Source organism: Rattus norvegicus, chromosome 6 (assembly GCF_021556685.1).
Source record: "Rattus norvegicus strain SHRSP/BbbUtx chromosome 6, alternate assembly SHRSP_T2T, whole genome shotgun sequence".
Lineage (NCBI taxonomy): Eukaryota > Metazoa > Chordata > Mammalia > Rodentia > Muridae > Rattus > Rattus norvegicus.
The window spans coordinates 110,107,486-110,121,749 of NC_141539.1; the positions used below are offsets into that span (position 1 = coordinate 110,107,486).

The following is a 14,264-nucleotide window of genomic DNA, read 5'->3' on the forward strand; positions in this document are numbered from 1 at the left end:
TCCTGTACTGAAAGCAACCTCATGGGCCAGCTTAGCATAGGATTGCCAGACTCCCAGGACAGGACGGAACAAGAGTGTTGGAGACTCAGGCTATTCTTTCACAGAAGTCACAGTGCATTTAACTCCTCGCAGCTCTTGTTCCTGACCCCAATGCGGGTTCTGTGCCCAACTTCTCTCTCTAGTTCATGTGTCCAGAGACTCTGCCTGAATATGGCTGTTGCCAGCACCTTTTGGTTCAGAAAGCCACTTTGGTGCTGTTAGCTCAGGCTGTCATCCCATTGTTAGGGCTTCCCTCTAGGGACTGTCAGTGGGATAGGCCTGATAGTTTCCCACCATAGTCAGGGCTTAAAGCTAGGACTAGATAGAAGGACCGAGAAACTTCGGGAGCAGTGTGATGCATGAAGTGGTTTGAAACTTAGCAGCTCTTGTCTCCGTGCAGATTGGTGCTGATGGCCACAACTCAGGAGTGAGGCAAGCTGCTGGGATCCAGAATGTTGGCTGGAACTACGACCAGTCTGCTGTGGTGGCCACTCTCCACTTATCAGAGGTAATCTCTCTAGCGGCCCATTGGGGACCTTGTCCTGAGCACTCAGCACCCACCCTTTACAAGAATTCTCTTTTATTCTAGGCCACAGAAAACAATGTAGCCTGGCAGAGATTTCTTCCCTCTGGGCCTATTGCTCTGCTCCCGGTAAGAGATCCTCTGGCCAGTTAGCTCAAAGGTGGCTTGCCTGCCTTAGTCTTAAGAACTTTCCTTTCTGTTAGCCTGGTTTACTGGGCTCTGCTCCCAGAATGCATTGCTTCCTTTGCTCAGTCTCCATTGCTTGAAAACGCCCAGGTTCGGAAGAGCGGTTTCTGTTGCTCTGGCTTTGAGCACTGTCCCCACTGGCCTGACACTCACTCGTGCTGCTGTGTGCTGTGGTTGCAGGCATGCGTCACACCAGGCTGATGCGCTTCTTTTGATACAGCTCTCAGATACCCTGAGTTCCTTGGTGTGGTCCACGTCACATGCCCATGCAGCCGAGCTGGTCAGCATGCATGAGGAAGAGTTCGTGGATGCCATCAACTCGGCCTTTGTAAGTGTCCCTTGTCCAGCTGTGATGAGGTGTGATGAGGAAGAGGTACCATGCAGCTTCCTCTTAGCAAATGCAGAGTCCTGGGTGTGGACTTGGAGGGCACAGAGGAAAATAAAATGCAAAACAATGGAAGCTGTGGGCCACTGCGCTGATAGGAAGGCCTCCCAAGGTACTTGGCTCATTTGGTGGACATTTCTCAGTGGTGTAGGGCCTTCTGGGTAACAGGCTCTGGAGAGCCTCTGCCTTTGGGAAGCCCACAGCTTCCAAGTGAGAGAGAAAGGCAATCTGAGTTCCATAACAGATGCATGCATAGGATGACGCGTGACAGAGAGGAGGGTTCATGGGCGTTCTGTGCCTCACCTAAGCTTAAGAGCCCGAAGGAGGGGTTGGGGATTTAGCTCAGTGGTAGAGCGCTTGCCTAGGAAGCACAAGGCCCTGGGTTTGGTCCCCAGCTCCGAAAAAAAGAACAAAAAAAAAAAAAAAAAAAAAAAGAGCCCGAAGGAGAGCACAGGGTGAGCGAGTGGTGCTCTAGTTCCTTTGTGACCATTGCTAAGAACTAGTGAGTGGTAACGTTGAGTTTTAGTCAGAGGCCAACCCAGGGATACTTGGGCATGATCCTAAATAAAACCTGCCAGGAGGGCTCATCACTCATTAGGCTTGTTACATAGCAGTACCTTAGCTTCAGGTATGAAAACGGTTCAGTTTTTTGGTGTTTGTTTACTGGTCACTAATCGTATTCCACCACTGGGGGCTGGTGGCGTGCAGTGGAGTGATGTTCACCACACAGACTTCGTCGACTCAGCTAGTGCCATGGTGCACCATGCTGTCGCCCTTCTGAAGCCCACTAAGGTCTCCGCCCGCCAGCTGCCCCCAAGCGTAGCCAAGGTGGATGCCAAGAGCAGAGCCCTCTTTCCTCTGGGGCTGGGACATGCTGCTGAGTACGTCCGGCCTCGGGTGGCCCTCATCGGGTAAGACTGTCATGGAGTAGGCCACTGCTTTCTCTGTTTGCTGGAGGCCACACCTGAGTGTTGCTTTATTCTTAGTGATGCAGCCCACAGAGTCCATCCACTTGCAGGACAAGGTGTCAACATGGGCTTCGGGGATATTTCCAGCTTGATTCATTATCTCAGTACAGCAGCCTTCAATGGCAAGGACTTAGGTAAGGATCCAGGTCCCCTGACCTCAGGTAGAGGTGCAGCAGAGTCTGCTGAAAGCTAGAGGAAATCTTTATTACTGGGTAAGGGTTTGTCTTTGCTTTTGCTTTTTAACCCCAGGCTCCATGAGCCACCTCACAGGCTATGAAACAGACCGACAGCGTCATAATACTGCTCTTCTGGCTGCTACTGACCTGCTGAAAAGGCTCTACTCTACCAGTACCACTCCGCTAGTGTTGCTCAGGACCTGGGGCCTGCAGGCCACTAATGCAGTGTCTCCTCTCAAAGTAAGTGGCCGAAGACTACAAAAATTCTAAATTTCTTGAGATTAAAAGCATGTGCCACTATCTGCAGCAGCCACACCTTCCCAGATGATTGAATAAGGGAATCTGCGGGGTTTATTGGTGTCCATATCTAAGCAATAATTGGGAATAGTTAGGCAGGACCTAAGAATAAAGGGCTGACGGCTGGAAAGATGACTCGGTGGGTAAGAGCACTGGATGTTCTTCCAGAGGAACCTGGTTCAATCCCCAGAACCCACGTGGTGGCTCATAGCCATCTGTAACTCCAGTCCTAGGGGATCCGACACCTTCTTCTGGCCTGAGTATACTGGGCATGCGTGTGGTGTGCAGATATACATGTAACATGTAGGCACAGCAGATATAAATAAAGGACGAAATCAGAACAGGACTGGAGGTGGCTCGACAGAGCTCAGTCCCCAGCACCCATGCTACATGCTTACTGCAGGCTCCTGTGTTCATGTGTGCGCACGCCACGGCAAACATGCGGAGGTCAGAAGACAATTTTCGAGAGTTAATCTCTTTCCACAGGGGATTAGTGATGACCCCAGGCTCTCAGGCTCCTGTGACAAGTGCTTTTACCTGCCAAGCCATCGTGCTGGCCCTGTTCTACAGCTGAAATAAGCAGGGCTGCTGGAAGGTTCTCTGTGGGACTTCTGCCCTGTTCCTCCCTTAGTCACCCTGGGTGTTTCTTTATGACGTCACCTGTCCTCTCTCCTGCGGCAACCAAGCATTATCCACTTCTTTCCTTTTTCTCTAGGAACAGATTATGGCCTTTGCGAGTAGATGAGGGCCCCTCTTCTGGGGACCATGGTGATGACAAAGAACACCTAGCCCTGGGACATCACAGGCCTTCCCAGTATGGACTAATAAACTTACACTGGAACTTGTGTCTCTTCCTCTTCTGATTAATGCATCTGTGGAGCCAAAACAGTGACAGCTAAGGAAGAACCCAAAGGAAAACTATTTAATCAAAGGTTTTTATTACTACACAGAGGAGTCACCGAGATGCTGTCCCTCATTTCACTCGGTAACAATCCATTCTAAATAAAGTACTTTAATGCTGGTCATACATTTATATAATTATCTTGACAGAGTAAGAATTAGAAATACCCAATACATTTTTGTTAGGCTGTTTTAAAATTAACACTGGCTTTGACAAAAGCAGTTGGGGCTTAAGGGGGACATGAAGGTAAATAGCAGCCGGCTCGTATTAATACTGCTATTTCCCTCCCTTATTACACTCCACAGTTCAATTTATTTATGCTCCTCTCTGGGATACCACGCTCTGTCCAGTAATAAAGCAGTAACCTTATTGCACACACAGTTGGGGAAGCCTCAGGAGCCAGTCAGGAGCTGGGCAGCGGCACAAGCCCTCCATGTGTGGTGGCGAGCAGCTAGCATGGAGTGACTCAGTGCTTGGGGTTTTGAAGTGTGTACTGCAAAGAGCCAGAGAGGCCCCAGAAGAAACTTGGGCTGTGCCAGGTAAGAACCCTACAGAATATCATGCCCAGCAGTTTTATTTTGAAAATAAGCTAAACTGTTTTGGAAAAGCTTTGAAGGAATGAGACAGATGTTGCTCACAGAACAGCTTTCTAAGCAACAAAGTAATGATGTCAGTAAACCCAGAAAACGTCCCCAGAATAAAAAATGGCAGGTGCTGGAAAAACGATGGCCAGAGACTCTCAGGACAAGGTGACTTTTTTCAAAAAGGGAGCCTTCATATGAATGCTGACTTCAGTGTATTAAAAAAAAAAAAAGCTTAAATGATGAGAAATTTAAGGCACACTTTGCAAGGACTTCTGTGATTCAGATGTTCTTCATGTAATAGTGATAACACACAGCACCCACCATGTACCAGAGCACATCCCAAGGATTTAAAATATATTAATGTTTTCACAGAGATGGAACTTCAGAACATAGAAGCCCCTTAGTAAGAAAGGCCCACATTACCGGGTGGTGGTGGTGCTGCACACCTCTCATCCTAATACTAGAGAAGCAGAGGCAGTGAGTCTGAGGCCAGCCTGATCTACAGAGTGAATTCTAGGACAGCCATAGCTACATAGAGAGAAGGCCTTCCTCCAAAAAACAAAAACAAACAAAAACTGAAGATTAACAGGATATCTGAAGACAAGTTTCTGAGGTAAAAGTCCATGTATTTAAGAGTTTTGGCAGTATCCAAGGTAACCATAGGTGTCTGTGGAATACGCACTCCATAGCTAGGGCCCTTGTGTCCCCCAAGGTGTCAGAGACCAGCTGTGTGGAGAGCTGGAGTTGTCTGCTTTGCTTTAGTGTGGGGACTGAGTCTAGGGCCTGACATGCCACTGAGTGCTGTCTTCTAACTTCTCCTTAAGTGTTGAGGGTTGCACTGAGGTGCCCAGAGCAGTCTCAGACTGGTTACGGAGCAAGCCTATAACTTGTAATCCTCTCGCCTCAGCTCCAAGGGAGCTGGGACTTCAGGCCTGTGCCATAAGGCCTGTTGTAAAGGCATCTTTAGTGAGCATAGCTTACTCTTAGGGAAACAGCTTGGTTTCTCTCAACTGTGATAGCATTTAGTGGACTATTACTAGTCTAATACCTTTTTCTTTCTTTACATTATTGACTCAGTGTAATGGCTTAAAAAACAAGGTTCCCCAAGGACTGCCAGGGGCCCAGGCATAGTCACATCCTTTGTGAAGAGCGGAAGGAAAAGGAGGTGACCAAAAATTAAGTTAGGGGAGATGAAAACTTCCTGGGAAGAGAAGAGGAAGGGTAAAGTGCTGTGTTAGGAGCCAAGCGACAGGAGACCCTGAGGCCAGTGATGTCATCCCAGAAACAACATGGTGACAGAAGTTTAAAATCTTTAAGCCACGACTTTGAAGGACTAGTGCAGCAGAGCGAGCACCTATGCTGAGCATGACAGCCTGTGCTACCCCAGCACAGAAAGTGTCCTGAGAGAAAACATGGTTCTCTGATATTGCTCACCATTCCAACCTATACCAACATGGACCAAAACGGGCAATCAAATCAAATCTGGGTATCACTGGAAAGGGGATCTGAAATCCTGAGCTAGACAATAAATTCAGAGAATAGCTAGATTCAGCAAGGGCCTTGCAGGAGCACACCACTTTGAAAGCGTAGGCTAGCACATTGTGCTTAACATCCAAGAAGTCGGGTTCAGTCCTCAGCACTTCACACCTCAGCCCCCCTGAGAGCAGTGGGGGCCTTTAGATACACGCTAACCTCTAACCACAGAGAAAACGCGGGTCGGTTGTGCTTCACAGAAACACCAAGGTGAGAAGTTAGGGTCGGGTTTCATTCTACAACACTGCTTGGGAGGCAGAGCTGGCACTGGATAGGGGCATCCCTGGGGCTGAATGCTCAAGTCCAGAGTGGCAACAGCCATCCCTCGGAACAGACGGTCCCCTTGCTTATAGCTCTAGTCTGGGCAGTTAGGAGCCACTCTCCATTCTGCTAGGATTGAAAATGACATGGGCATAATAGCTCATACCTGTAAGCCCAAGGTTCAGGAGCTGAGGCAGGAGAATTGATAATTCAAGGCAACTTGGGCTACACACTGAGTTCCAGGCCAGCCTGAACAACATAACGAGGCCCTTATCTAAAAATAAAACAACTCTAAGCTCTAACTTGGTTGATCTGTGTGCCACAGGATCACACAAATTCTGATACAGTATCTTTTCCCCTCTCTCTTTGAATTATAGATGGAAAGCAAGACCAGGTATTTTTCCCCAGGCTTTTAGGGTAGGGAATATAATAAGGGTAGGAGGAAGGAAAAAATTACCAGTATTGATGTGTTCTGGGATTTGGGTAAATCAGCTTAATTTCCCTTATAAGCAAAAATAAAACCACTCAAAGCAAGGAGGCATTCAAGGGTTGAATGAGATTGCTCTTTGGTTCCCAGGGACCTGTCTCTGAACTCGCTTCTAACATGGAGTTCCAAACCTTTTTTTTTTTTTCTTTGCAGGACTCTGTAACTTAACAAAGAATCTCAAAAGATTTACACTCTGGTACCAGCTATATGCCCACCAAGTGGTTAGGGAGTCATTCACATTAGATGTGCAAAATTAGCTAAGCCCAAATCGCTAGGCTCAAGGGCAGGACTCATCTACAAACCCCTCCCTCCTAATAAAGCCAGTTAACAGGTTTCGGTCCAGGCTTTTCCCAGAGAAGGTCAGAAAATGTCTGAGTCCACTCCTTCCTGTAAAAACAAGTGTTCAGAAACGCAGGTTTCAGAGGACGTGCTTCGCCTCAGCTGGTGATACCCAGGGACTGGAGCAGGTGAAAGGTGGCTCCCAAGGCCCAACCAGTCTCTATGTTGTTCACTTTCTTTGTGAGCTGTTGAAGAAGAAGAGAAAAAAAGTCTTCACACTCTCATGCAGTTTTCAACTTACGCAAATATGGCCTTTGGACGGCTGCTACCTTTATGAAGATCTGTCATGTGGCCAAGCCCTGACTGTGCCCACATCAGCATGCTCAGGAAGTGGTGCTATCCAGGCCTTTACACAGAGCTTTCTGTCAGCTAGAGAGCCTCTGGATGCTCCTTAAATGCAACAAGAAGTACAGCACCTCTTGCTTTGTCTTCTGAATCACCAGTTTCTGATAAGGCACATCATAACCTAGTGCTCATGGATGTGGTAGGAACGGAATGGGCAAGAGCTGGGGTGTATTTAGGGTAGGGAAGCACACGCTCAGCTTTCTGATTCTGTGTAAACACCCCTCCCTTGAGCACTAACAACCAACCGGGGCATTCTGCACCCGGTCGTCTGGATAGTTCAGGACCTTTATTGACAAAACTTCAGAGCTGATCCCTCAATTACAGAAAAGGAGGTTAGGTGTCCATGAAATTGTCTTCTTTAGACTCCTTCCTATTCCTCCCAATAGATTTCAGTACATGCAGGCTCTGTTTCCTCTGTGATAAGCTATTTATTGTAAAATCAATCTTTTAAAAAGATCTTCAGTCTTACTATTTTTAAAAATTTTGTGTGGATGTAAGTGTCTGCCTGTGAGAATGTGTCCATTGAGTGAGCTGCCTGTGCAGGCCAGAGGTATGGATCCCTTGGGCTGGGCTTATAGGTAGTTATAATGCGAGCCACAGACACAGCTCTAGGAACTGAACACAGTCCTCGGAGGAGTGGCCAGTGTTCTTAACTGTGGCGCCATCTCTCCCGCCCCCTAAAACATATAACTAAAGATAGAGAATTTATATGTTTATGTGTGTCAATGTTCTGACCACAGGCATGTAAGTGCACCATGCATGTGCCTAGTGCCCACAGCGATCATAAGGAATCACATGTCTTGGGACTGGAGTTACAGGTAACTGTGAACCACTATGTGGATGCTGGGAACCAAACGGGCCCTCTGCAAAAGCAGCAACTGCTCTTAACCACTAGGCCATCTCTCTAGCCCCAATAAAATATATCTTAGGAATGATTACAAATTATATTCACAAAGATGGTTAAAATCTGACCCTTGTTCTCAAGCAGCATGCAGTCTATTAGAAGAGATTAAACTAACTATCCATCAGACTTAGAACATCCAGGACACACTACATATGCCTGAGACACTAATGCAGTCAGCGCTCAGTGTTAACACTATTGTGCAAAATGGGACAAGGGGTGTGCCAATGTTTCCTGCCAGGTGTACCTGCCTCAGGGCCTCTCTGAATAGAAATCTGTGTGACGGCCCCAGTTACTTGTTATCTTGTGCTCTCTTGCTCAAACTTAAATTCTAATAACCACATGACCAGTGGCAGATGAGGGAGTACCAGCCCAGGAGGAGAAACCTGGATTCGGGAGGCATGGCTCTCCCGCCTTGTCTGTACTGTATTCTGGATGTCTATTTCTCCTGCCTCTCAGTGCTTCCCACTGGGTTCTAAACTGACTTCATGAACTATGGGTCTTGAACATCTTCACTGGGCTCCAAGTCTTTGTCTGTCGAGTGGGATATCATGCCTGTACTGTACTCAAGAGACTAAGCTGCATCCCAGGGCCTGCTGTACCTAGCAGGGTGCCTAGGCTACAGCCCAGACCTGCTGGTAGGATTCCCACCTGCAGGGCTCAGCCTCTTACCTGTAAGAGGGTGCCATCCTCAAAGCCAAAGCCATCTTTCAATAAGGCTGTGATGTAACTGAGGTCCATGCAGAGGAAAGGACTGCCTGAGGAGAAGCTCTCCAAGTTGTCACACACTGCAAGGGAGAGAAGAGAGACAGCATTCACACTTGCAGCTAAGAGTCAGGACTTCTCTAGATAGAGATAGGACTTGAGTAAGCGAAGATGTCTCTAGAGCTCCTGGAGGCCAGCCAGTGTCCTGCTTTCTTTAGAATCTGCACGTTTGGGCTGGAGAGATGGCTCAGCGGTTAAGAGCACCCGACTGCTCTTCCAGAGGTCCTGAGTTCAATTCCCAGCAACCACATGGTGGCTCACAACCATCTGTAAAGAGATCCGATGCCCTCTTCTGGTGTGTCTGAAGACAGCTACAGTGTACTTATATATAATAAATGAATAAATCTTAAAAAAAAAAAAAGAGTAGAATCTGCACGTTTGCTGTATGAGCCATCTGTCTGTATTTACCTGCACTTCACTTATTTGCCGATTATGCACAGTAGGGGAGGAGGGGAAAGGCCCTGCTGCAAATCAGGCCAGGGCCCAGCACATGCCAGGCAAGTTCTCAGCACCCAAGCTGCGCTCTCAGCACCCTGCTCCTCAAATCTCGATGACTTACTGTGGTCAGTCAGTACCAGGTCCCCAGGTGAAGCCCAGAGAACAGAGAAATGTCCTTTAGCCCTCTCCTGTGGCCACTGGAAGAGATCATTTGTGTTTTAGACTTACTCTCTCCAGGATGTCCATGGGGCTGTTGCCCTTGCACTCTGCTATTCAGTGTTTTGTTACTGCTCATAACCCTCTCAGTCTAACAGGAAACTGAGAGAGCATGTCAGGCTGAGTGTATGGCTAAGTCCGCGTATTTTAATCACTGCCTAGCGACCCTGAGAATGGACTCCATCCTCACTACCATACAATCAGTCACCGTAACTCACGCCTGTAATCCTAGCGCTTGAGAGGTGGATCAGAACTCAAGGTTATCCTCAGCTACACTGCAAATATGAGGCTGTCCTGAGCTACATAAGACCTTATCTCAAAACAAACAAACAAGCAAACAAAAAAAAAAAAAGAACCAACAACAACAACAACGAACAAAAAGCAAACCCCCAAAAAAGAACCCCAAACAATAACAACAAAAACCCCACAAACAAGTAATAGCAATGTGATAGTGACAGGGAAATGTAGAAATGTAGAAAGTTTGTTTGAACATTTCCCTAAAGTGTCTCACACCCCCATGTTCTTATCTGACAACACCTAACGCATCTTCCAGCAGACTGCCAGGCTCTACACTCCCTGCCACACCTCACGCCCAACTTCAAGAATTTCCTGACACTTACCTTCCCTGGCTTTTCTTTCAAAATCTTCAACCTTCAAAACACCCCCCTTTTCATAATCTAAAATGAAACAGAACAGTAGATAGTGTCCAAAACGTCAAGGAAACAAGGACTTTTATCCCAGTGACGCACAGTAAACAAACCAGAAATATGCAGTATTCCAACATAAGGGACTCCTGACCTCCCCACAACACAAACCCATGCTGCTTACTTATTTATTTACAATTAATGCACGTTGCCCATTTCGTATTACATATTGAACCACAGTAAAGGTGGGTTCATTAAAAAGTACAGTAGACGGGCTGGAGTGCTCAGTGGTTAAGAACACTCGGTGGCGGAGAGCACTGACTGTAGGTGGGCAGTGGTGGCGCACACCTCTAATCCCAGTACTCAGAAGGCAGAGGCAGGTGGCCCTCTGTGAGCTTGCGACCAGCCTGGTCCACAAAGTGAGTTCTAGGCAAGCCAGGGCTACACAGAGAAACCAAAAAAGGGAGAGACAAAAGAGCACTTTCTACTCCTGCAGAGGCTCAGGTTTGGATCCAGAACCCACACTAGGGCGGCTTACACCCACCTGTAACTCTACTGGCCTCTGCAGACACCTACACATGCTGGCACTTATAAATGCATGCAGGCATACACACATATATTATAAAAATACAGCAAACAGGGTGGCAAATCATCCTCAGGTCTTGTGTCTACTCTCACATATAAACAAAAGCTTCTGTGATAAGAAGTCCTGAAAGAACAGGAAGTTGGGGCGATGGGCATAATATCTTGAATGTGGTGAGGTTTCACAGGTACATACATGGCAAGGTTTGGCAAACTGAAAATAGCCATGCATTTACTGTATGTCAACTTGTTATGGCTCAGATAGGAAGGGTCTCCTATAGGCTTGGTCTCCAGACAGTGGAGACCCAGTCTCTGGGAGGTGACTGGACTACAGGGGATCTGACCACAGGGGACCTGACCACAGGGGATCTGACCACAGCGCAGATGTGACCACAGCAGATCTGCCTTCAGTGATTTAAGCTTCAGATGCATTCAGAACATGAGTGTAACAGGAGATAGTGGGAACCTCTGGGCCTGCGGCTTAGCTGGGGATCAGCCCAATAGCAATGTGTTATTGAGGACTCCATCTTGTTCTAGGGCCCATCCTCTGCCTCTCCTTGTGTCCTGTCTGCCATGAGGTAAACAACTTTGCTCCTCCAAGCCCTCCCACCATTATTTTTTTTTCTTTTTCTTTTTTCTTTTTTTTCGGAGCTGGGGACCAAACCCAGGGCCTTGTGCTTGCTAGGCAAGCGCTCTACCACTGAGCTAAATCCCCAACCCCCCACCATTATTTTTTGCCTCACCGTGGCAGAAACAAGGGACTCGCTGACCCTGACTGAAACCTCCGAAACTGTGATCCAGAAGAAATCCTTACTCCTGTAACACTCCTCAGTACTTATCAAGCTTACAAAAGAGCTGACACAGAAAAGACAGAAAACAGGCTAGGTCTGTTGGTACAGGAGGCCAAGGCACAGGGATCACAAGGCAGACTCAGGCTATACAGTCTCAAAGCCATCTTGGGCAACTCTGAATTGTCTCCTGTACAGAGGTTCCAGACTCAATCCCAGTACTGGAAAAATGCAAAAAGACTTCATATGCAAAGTCAGGCATGGGGCACATGTGTGTAAGCCTATAACTCACAAGTCTGGGGCAGAAGGATGGCTACAAATCTGGGGCCAACCTGGGCTACCTGACTTCACTGTCAGTGGAGGACACATAGTAAAAACCTACCTCTAACAGGCTTTGCAGACGGTTAGGTCGTTTTCCACCTCCCAAAGCCCCAGTACACTCATTCTCTTTCCCCACTAGTGGCAGGTATAATGCTACTGGAAAAGAACTGGGAAGTCACTCCAACCGGCACAGCCTCTAATGCTCTTCCCCAGTGCAGTCCCGTTCTCTTCCTCCATGGCCAGACGTTAGGCATGAACTCACCAATCAAGTGTGTCTCGGCAGCTCGATCATAATAGTAGGAGAAAGCATAAAAGGAGCTTCCTCGAATCTCTTCTGGCTGGTGAAGTTTTCCTTGAACTACCCTCCGCACTTCTGCATAGCAGGGCTCAAAGCCCATCTCCCCTGTCAGGGCAAAAGTATACATCACTTGAGAATAGTGACATGGCAACATCACTCTCTGCCAATGAGAGAAGAGCAAGAAATCCAAGAGCTGATCTTAGCCCTGGAGCGGCAGTGGTAGAAATGGCTTAGCTATGGCAGAGGGGGCTTGATACCCTCACCGCAGGGGTGGGACTCTGAAATAGCAGGACAATCTGAGTTGGAGTTGACATAACACTTAAAGTGACAGGTGGAGTGGCGTCCAAGCTGTTCAAGATAGAAGCTGTTCACAAATGCATGACTGTCCTCTCCCTCATACTCCACAAGGGCGAGGAGTGAAAGGCCTGGACCTGCACTCCAGGAAGACCAGAGCCAGGCACTGCCAGCTCACCAAGCCTGAGAAACCGAAGACAAGAAGCAGCAGCGGAAACAGCTGTGCAAGTGTGCAGCTGAGGTCTTGAGCTGCCTCAACGATGAGGCACAAATCCTGGGGCTGAACATCTGCCTCAGTCAAGGGCGCTGTTGCCCATTAAAAAGTGCATTTGCTACGTGCATGTGTGAGTACCACATATGTATCTTCTGCCTTCAGAGTCCTGGAACTGTTGTTTCAGACAGTTGGAAGCTGCCAGTGGGTGCTAAGAATTAAACCCTGGGCCTCTGAAAGAGCAACAAGAATTCTTTTTTTTTTTTTCCGGAGCTGGGGACCGAACCCAGGGCCTTGCGCTTGCTAGGCGAGCGCTCTACCACTGAGCTAAATCCCCAACCCCGCAACAAGAATTCTTAACCCTGAGCAATCTCTCCAGCCCCCACTTCCTGCTCTTGTAGAGGACCTGGGTTCAGTTCCCAGCAATCACAACTGTCTGTACCTCCAGTCCCAGGAGATCTGACTCCTTCTGATCTCCATGGGTATTAGACACATACAGGCAAAACACATAAAATGCATACACACGTACACACACACACACACACACACACACACACACACACACACACACACACACTAAAAACAGCTGTGTAATTTTCTTTAACCTCACTGCTTGTCCATGGACGCTCCTCCTTTAACCTTTGTTCAGCAAACCCAGCTATGGCCACAACTGTAGCTGCAGCCACCGTGCTCCTGCCTGGCATTACGGTTCATGGCCTGGTGAGCAATTACTCAGAAAGCTTACTTGTTTCCTTCTTTGGGATAACAAAATTTCCCCCTGATTTTAATATTTAAGATGAATGATTCTTACCTCAGTTTTGAGTTTTACTACGAATGAAATTGTTAAGCATTCACCAGACCTGAAACAAGGATCCTCAGTGCTGCACTGGACGGGCTACAGCAGGCTCCTAACACTACCATGGAGCAATATGCAGAGTACCTCTAAAATAAGTGCTTTCAACATGGCCTCTGGAACCTCCACATAGGACTTTTCCAGAACATGAGCTAGGAAAGTAATTTTAACCAGTGAAGAAACACCATTCACCTTCTTGGTTACCACCATACTGATATTTCACACCCCCAAAGATCCACTCTGCTTCCAACCATCTTGGTAAACAGGCACTTCGGAAAGTATGTCCATCAGTCCCTGAAAGAACACAACACAAGAGGGCGAGTCCGAGAGAGGAAGACAGAGGCCGGAGGCACAGTGGCTGAAGGGATTGGGGGACTGGGCCTTATAATCTTGTCAAAGTAGTTCCTTGACATGGATTCTCCACAGGCTTTGTGGTAACAGGGAACTCTCTAAAGCCAGAGGCAAATGTTCATGCACACACACATTTGCCAGGGCGTTCACAACGTTTATCACATCCCAAAGAGATAAAAACCCCACAGTAAAGTAAGTTCCTTTCCTTAATGGAGGAAAATCCCTCCACTGGTAGTTAAGAGGTTAGAAGAAACACGCTTGAAGATAACGTGACAAACTGAAGCGCTCTGCGCGCCTCAGCCCAGTGCCAGCTTACTGTGAGCAAGCATGGTCTGGAGTGATTAGACACAAACTCCTGTGGAAGGTGACAAACAGGGCACAGAAGGGTCACTGATGTGTCCCTGGGACACACACAACTGGGACTGCAGCCAATTCTGCCTGTGCCCATCTGTGAGGGGAGAAAAGGAATTGCTCAGTCATTCCCCTTGGCAAACAGAAAAGACCTTGTTTCTTGACAAAGGCTTGTGCAAGTTCCTACCAGATATTGTGGAGGTTCCAGCCTTGTAGCTACAGGTTCT

At 47.7% G+C, this 14,264-nt stretch overlaps 3 protein-coding genes across 12 annotated transcripts in view; 1 reads left to right on the top strand and 2 right to left on the bottom strand.

Moving 5' to 3' along the window:
• Fam161b (FAM161 centrosomal protein B) overlaps positions 1-3,176 on the bottom strand; it is a 27,816-nt gene extending 24,640 nt beyond the window's left edge. The window contains exon 1 of the mRNA NM_001431917.1: positions 3,112-3,176. Coding sequence (NP_001418846.1) covers positions 3,112-3,123 — 12 coding nt within the window. The 5' untranslated portion in view covers positions 3,124-3,176. The remainder of the gene's footprint in view (positions 1-3,111) is intronic.
• Coq6 (coenzyme Q6 monooxygenase) overlaps positions 1-3,601 on the top strand; it is an 11,365-nt gene extending 7,764 nt beyond the window's left edge. Inside the window, exons 6-12 of one of the 3 annotated variants that reach the window (XR_015621796.1) lie at positions 440-547; positions 629-691; positions 969-1,076; positions 1,842-2,044; positions 2,128-2,235; positions 2,351-2,517; positions 3,290-3,415. Coding sequence is in view for 2 of the 3 variants with exons in the window: in XM_087552797.1 (XP_087408923.1) it covers positions 440-547; positions 629-691; positions 969-1,076; positions 1,842-2,044; positions 2,120-2,235; positions 2,351-2,517; positions 3,290-3,319 (795 nt within the window). In the remaining variant the exon portion in view is untranslated. Of the gene's footprint in view, positions 1-439; positions 548-628; positions 692-968; positions 1,077-1,841; positions 2,045-2,119; positions 2,236-2,350; positions 2,518-3,289 lie in introns of all 3 variants that reach the window. The other 2 variants (XM_087552797.1, NM_001011983.1) reach the window with 2 other exon arrangements.
• The window catches only part of Entpd5 (ectonucleoside triphosphate diphosphohydrolase 5), a 36,118-nt gene continuing 25,344 nt past the window's right edge, over positions 3,491-14,264 (bottom strand). For 7 of the 8 annotated variants that reach the window (XM_087553318.1, XM_087553321.1, XM_087553320.1 and 4 more), the window contains 5 exons: positions 13,528-13,629; positions 11,942-12,082; positions 9,965-10,021; positions 8,598-8,713; positions 3,491-6,864 (listed from right to left, as the gene is read on the bottom strand). In XM_087553318.1, the coding sequence (XP_087409444.1) occupies positions 6,778-6,864; positions 8,598-8,713; positions 9,965-10,021; positions 11,942-12,082; positions 13,528-13,629 (503 nt within the window). In that variant the 3' untranslated portion in view covers positions 3,491-6,777. The remainder of the gene's footprint in view (positions 6,865-8,597; positions 8,714-9,964; positions 10,022-11,941; positions 12,083-13,527; positions 13,630-14,264) is intronic. The other variant, NM_199394.2, reaches the window with a different exon arrangement.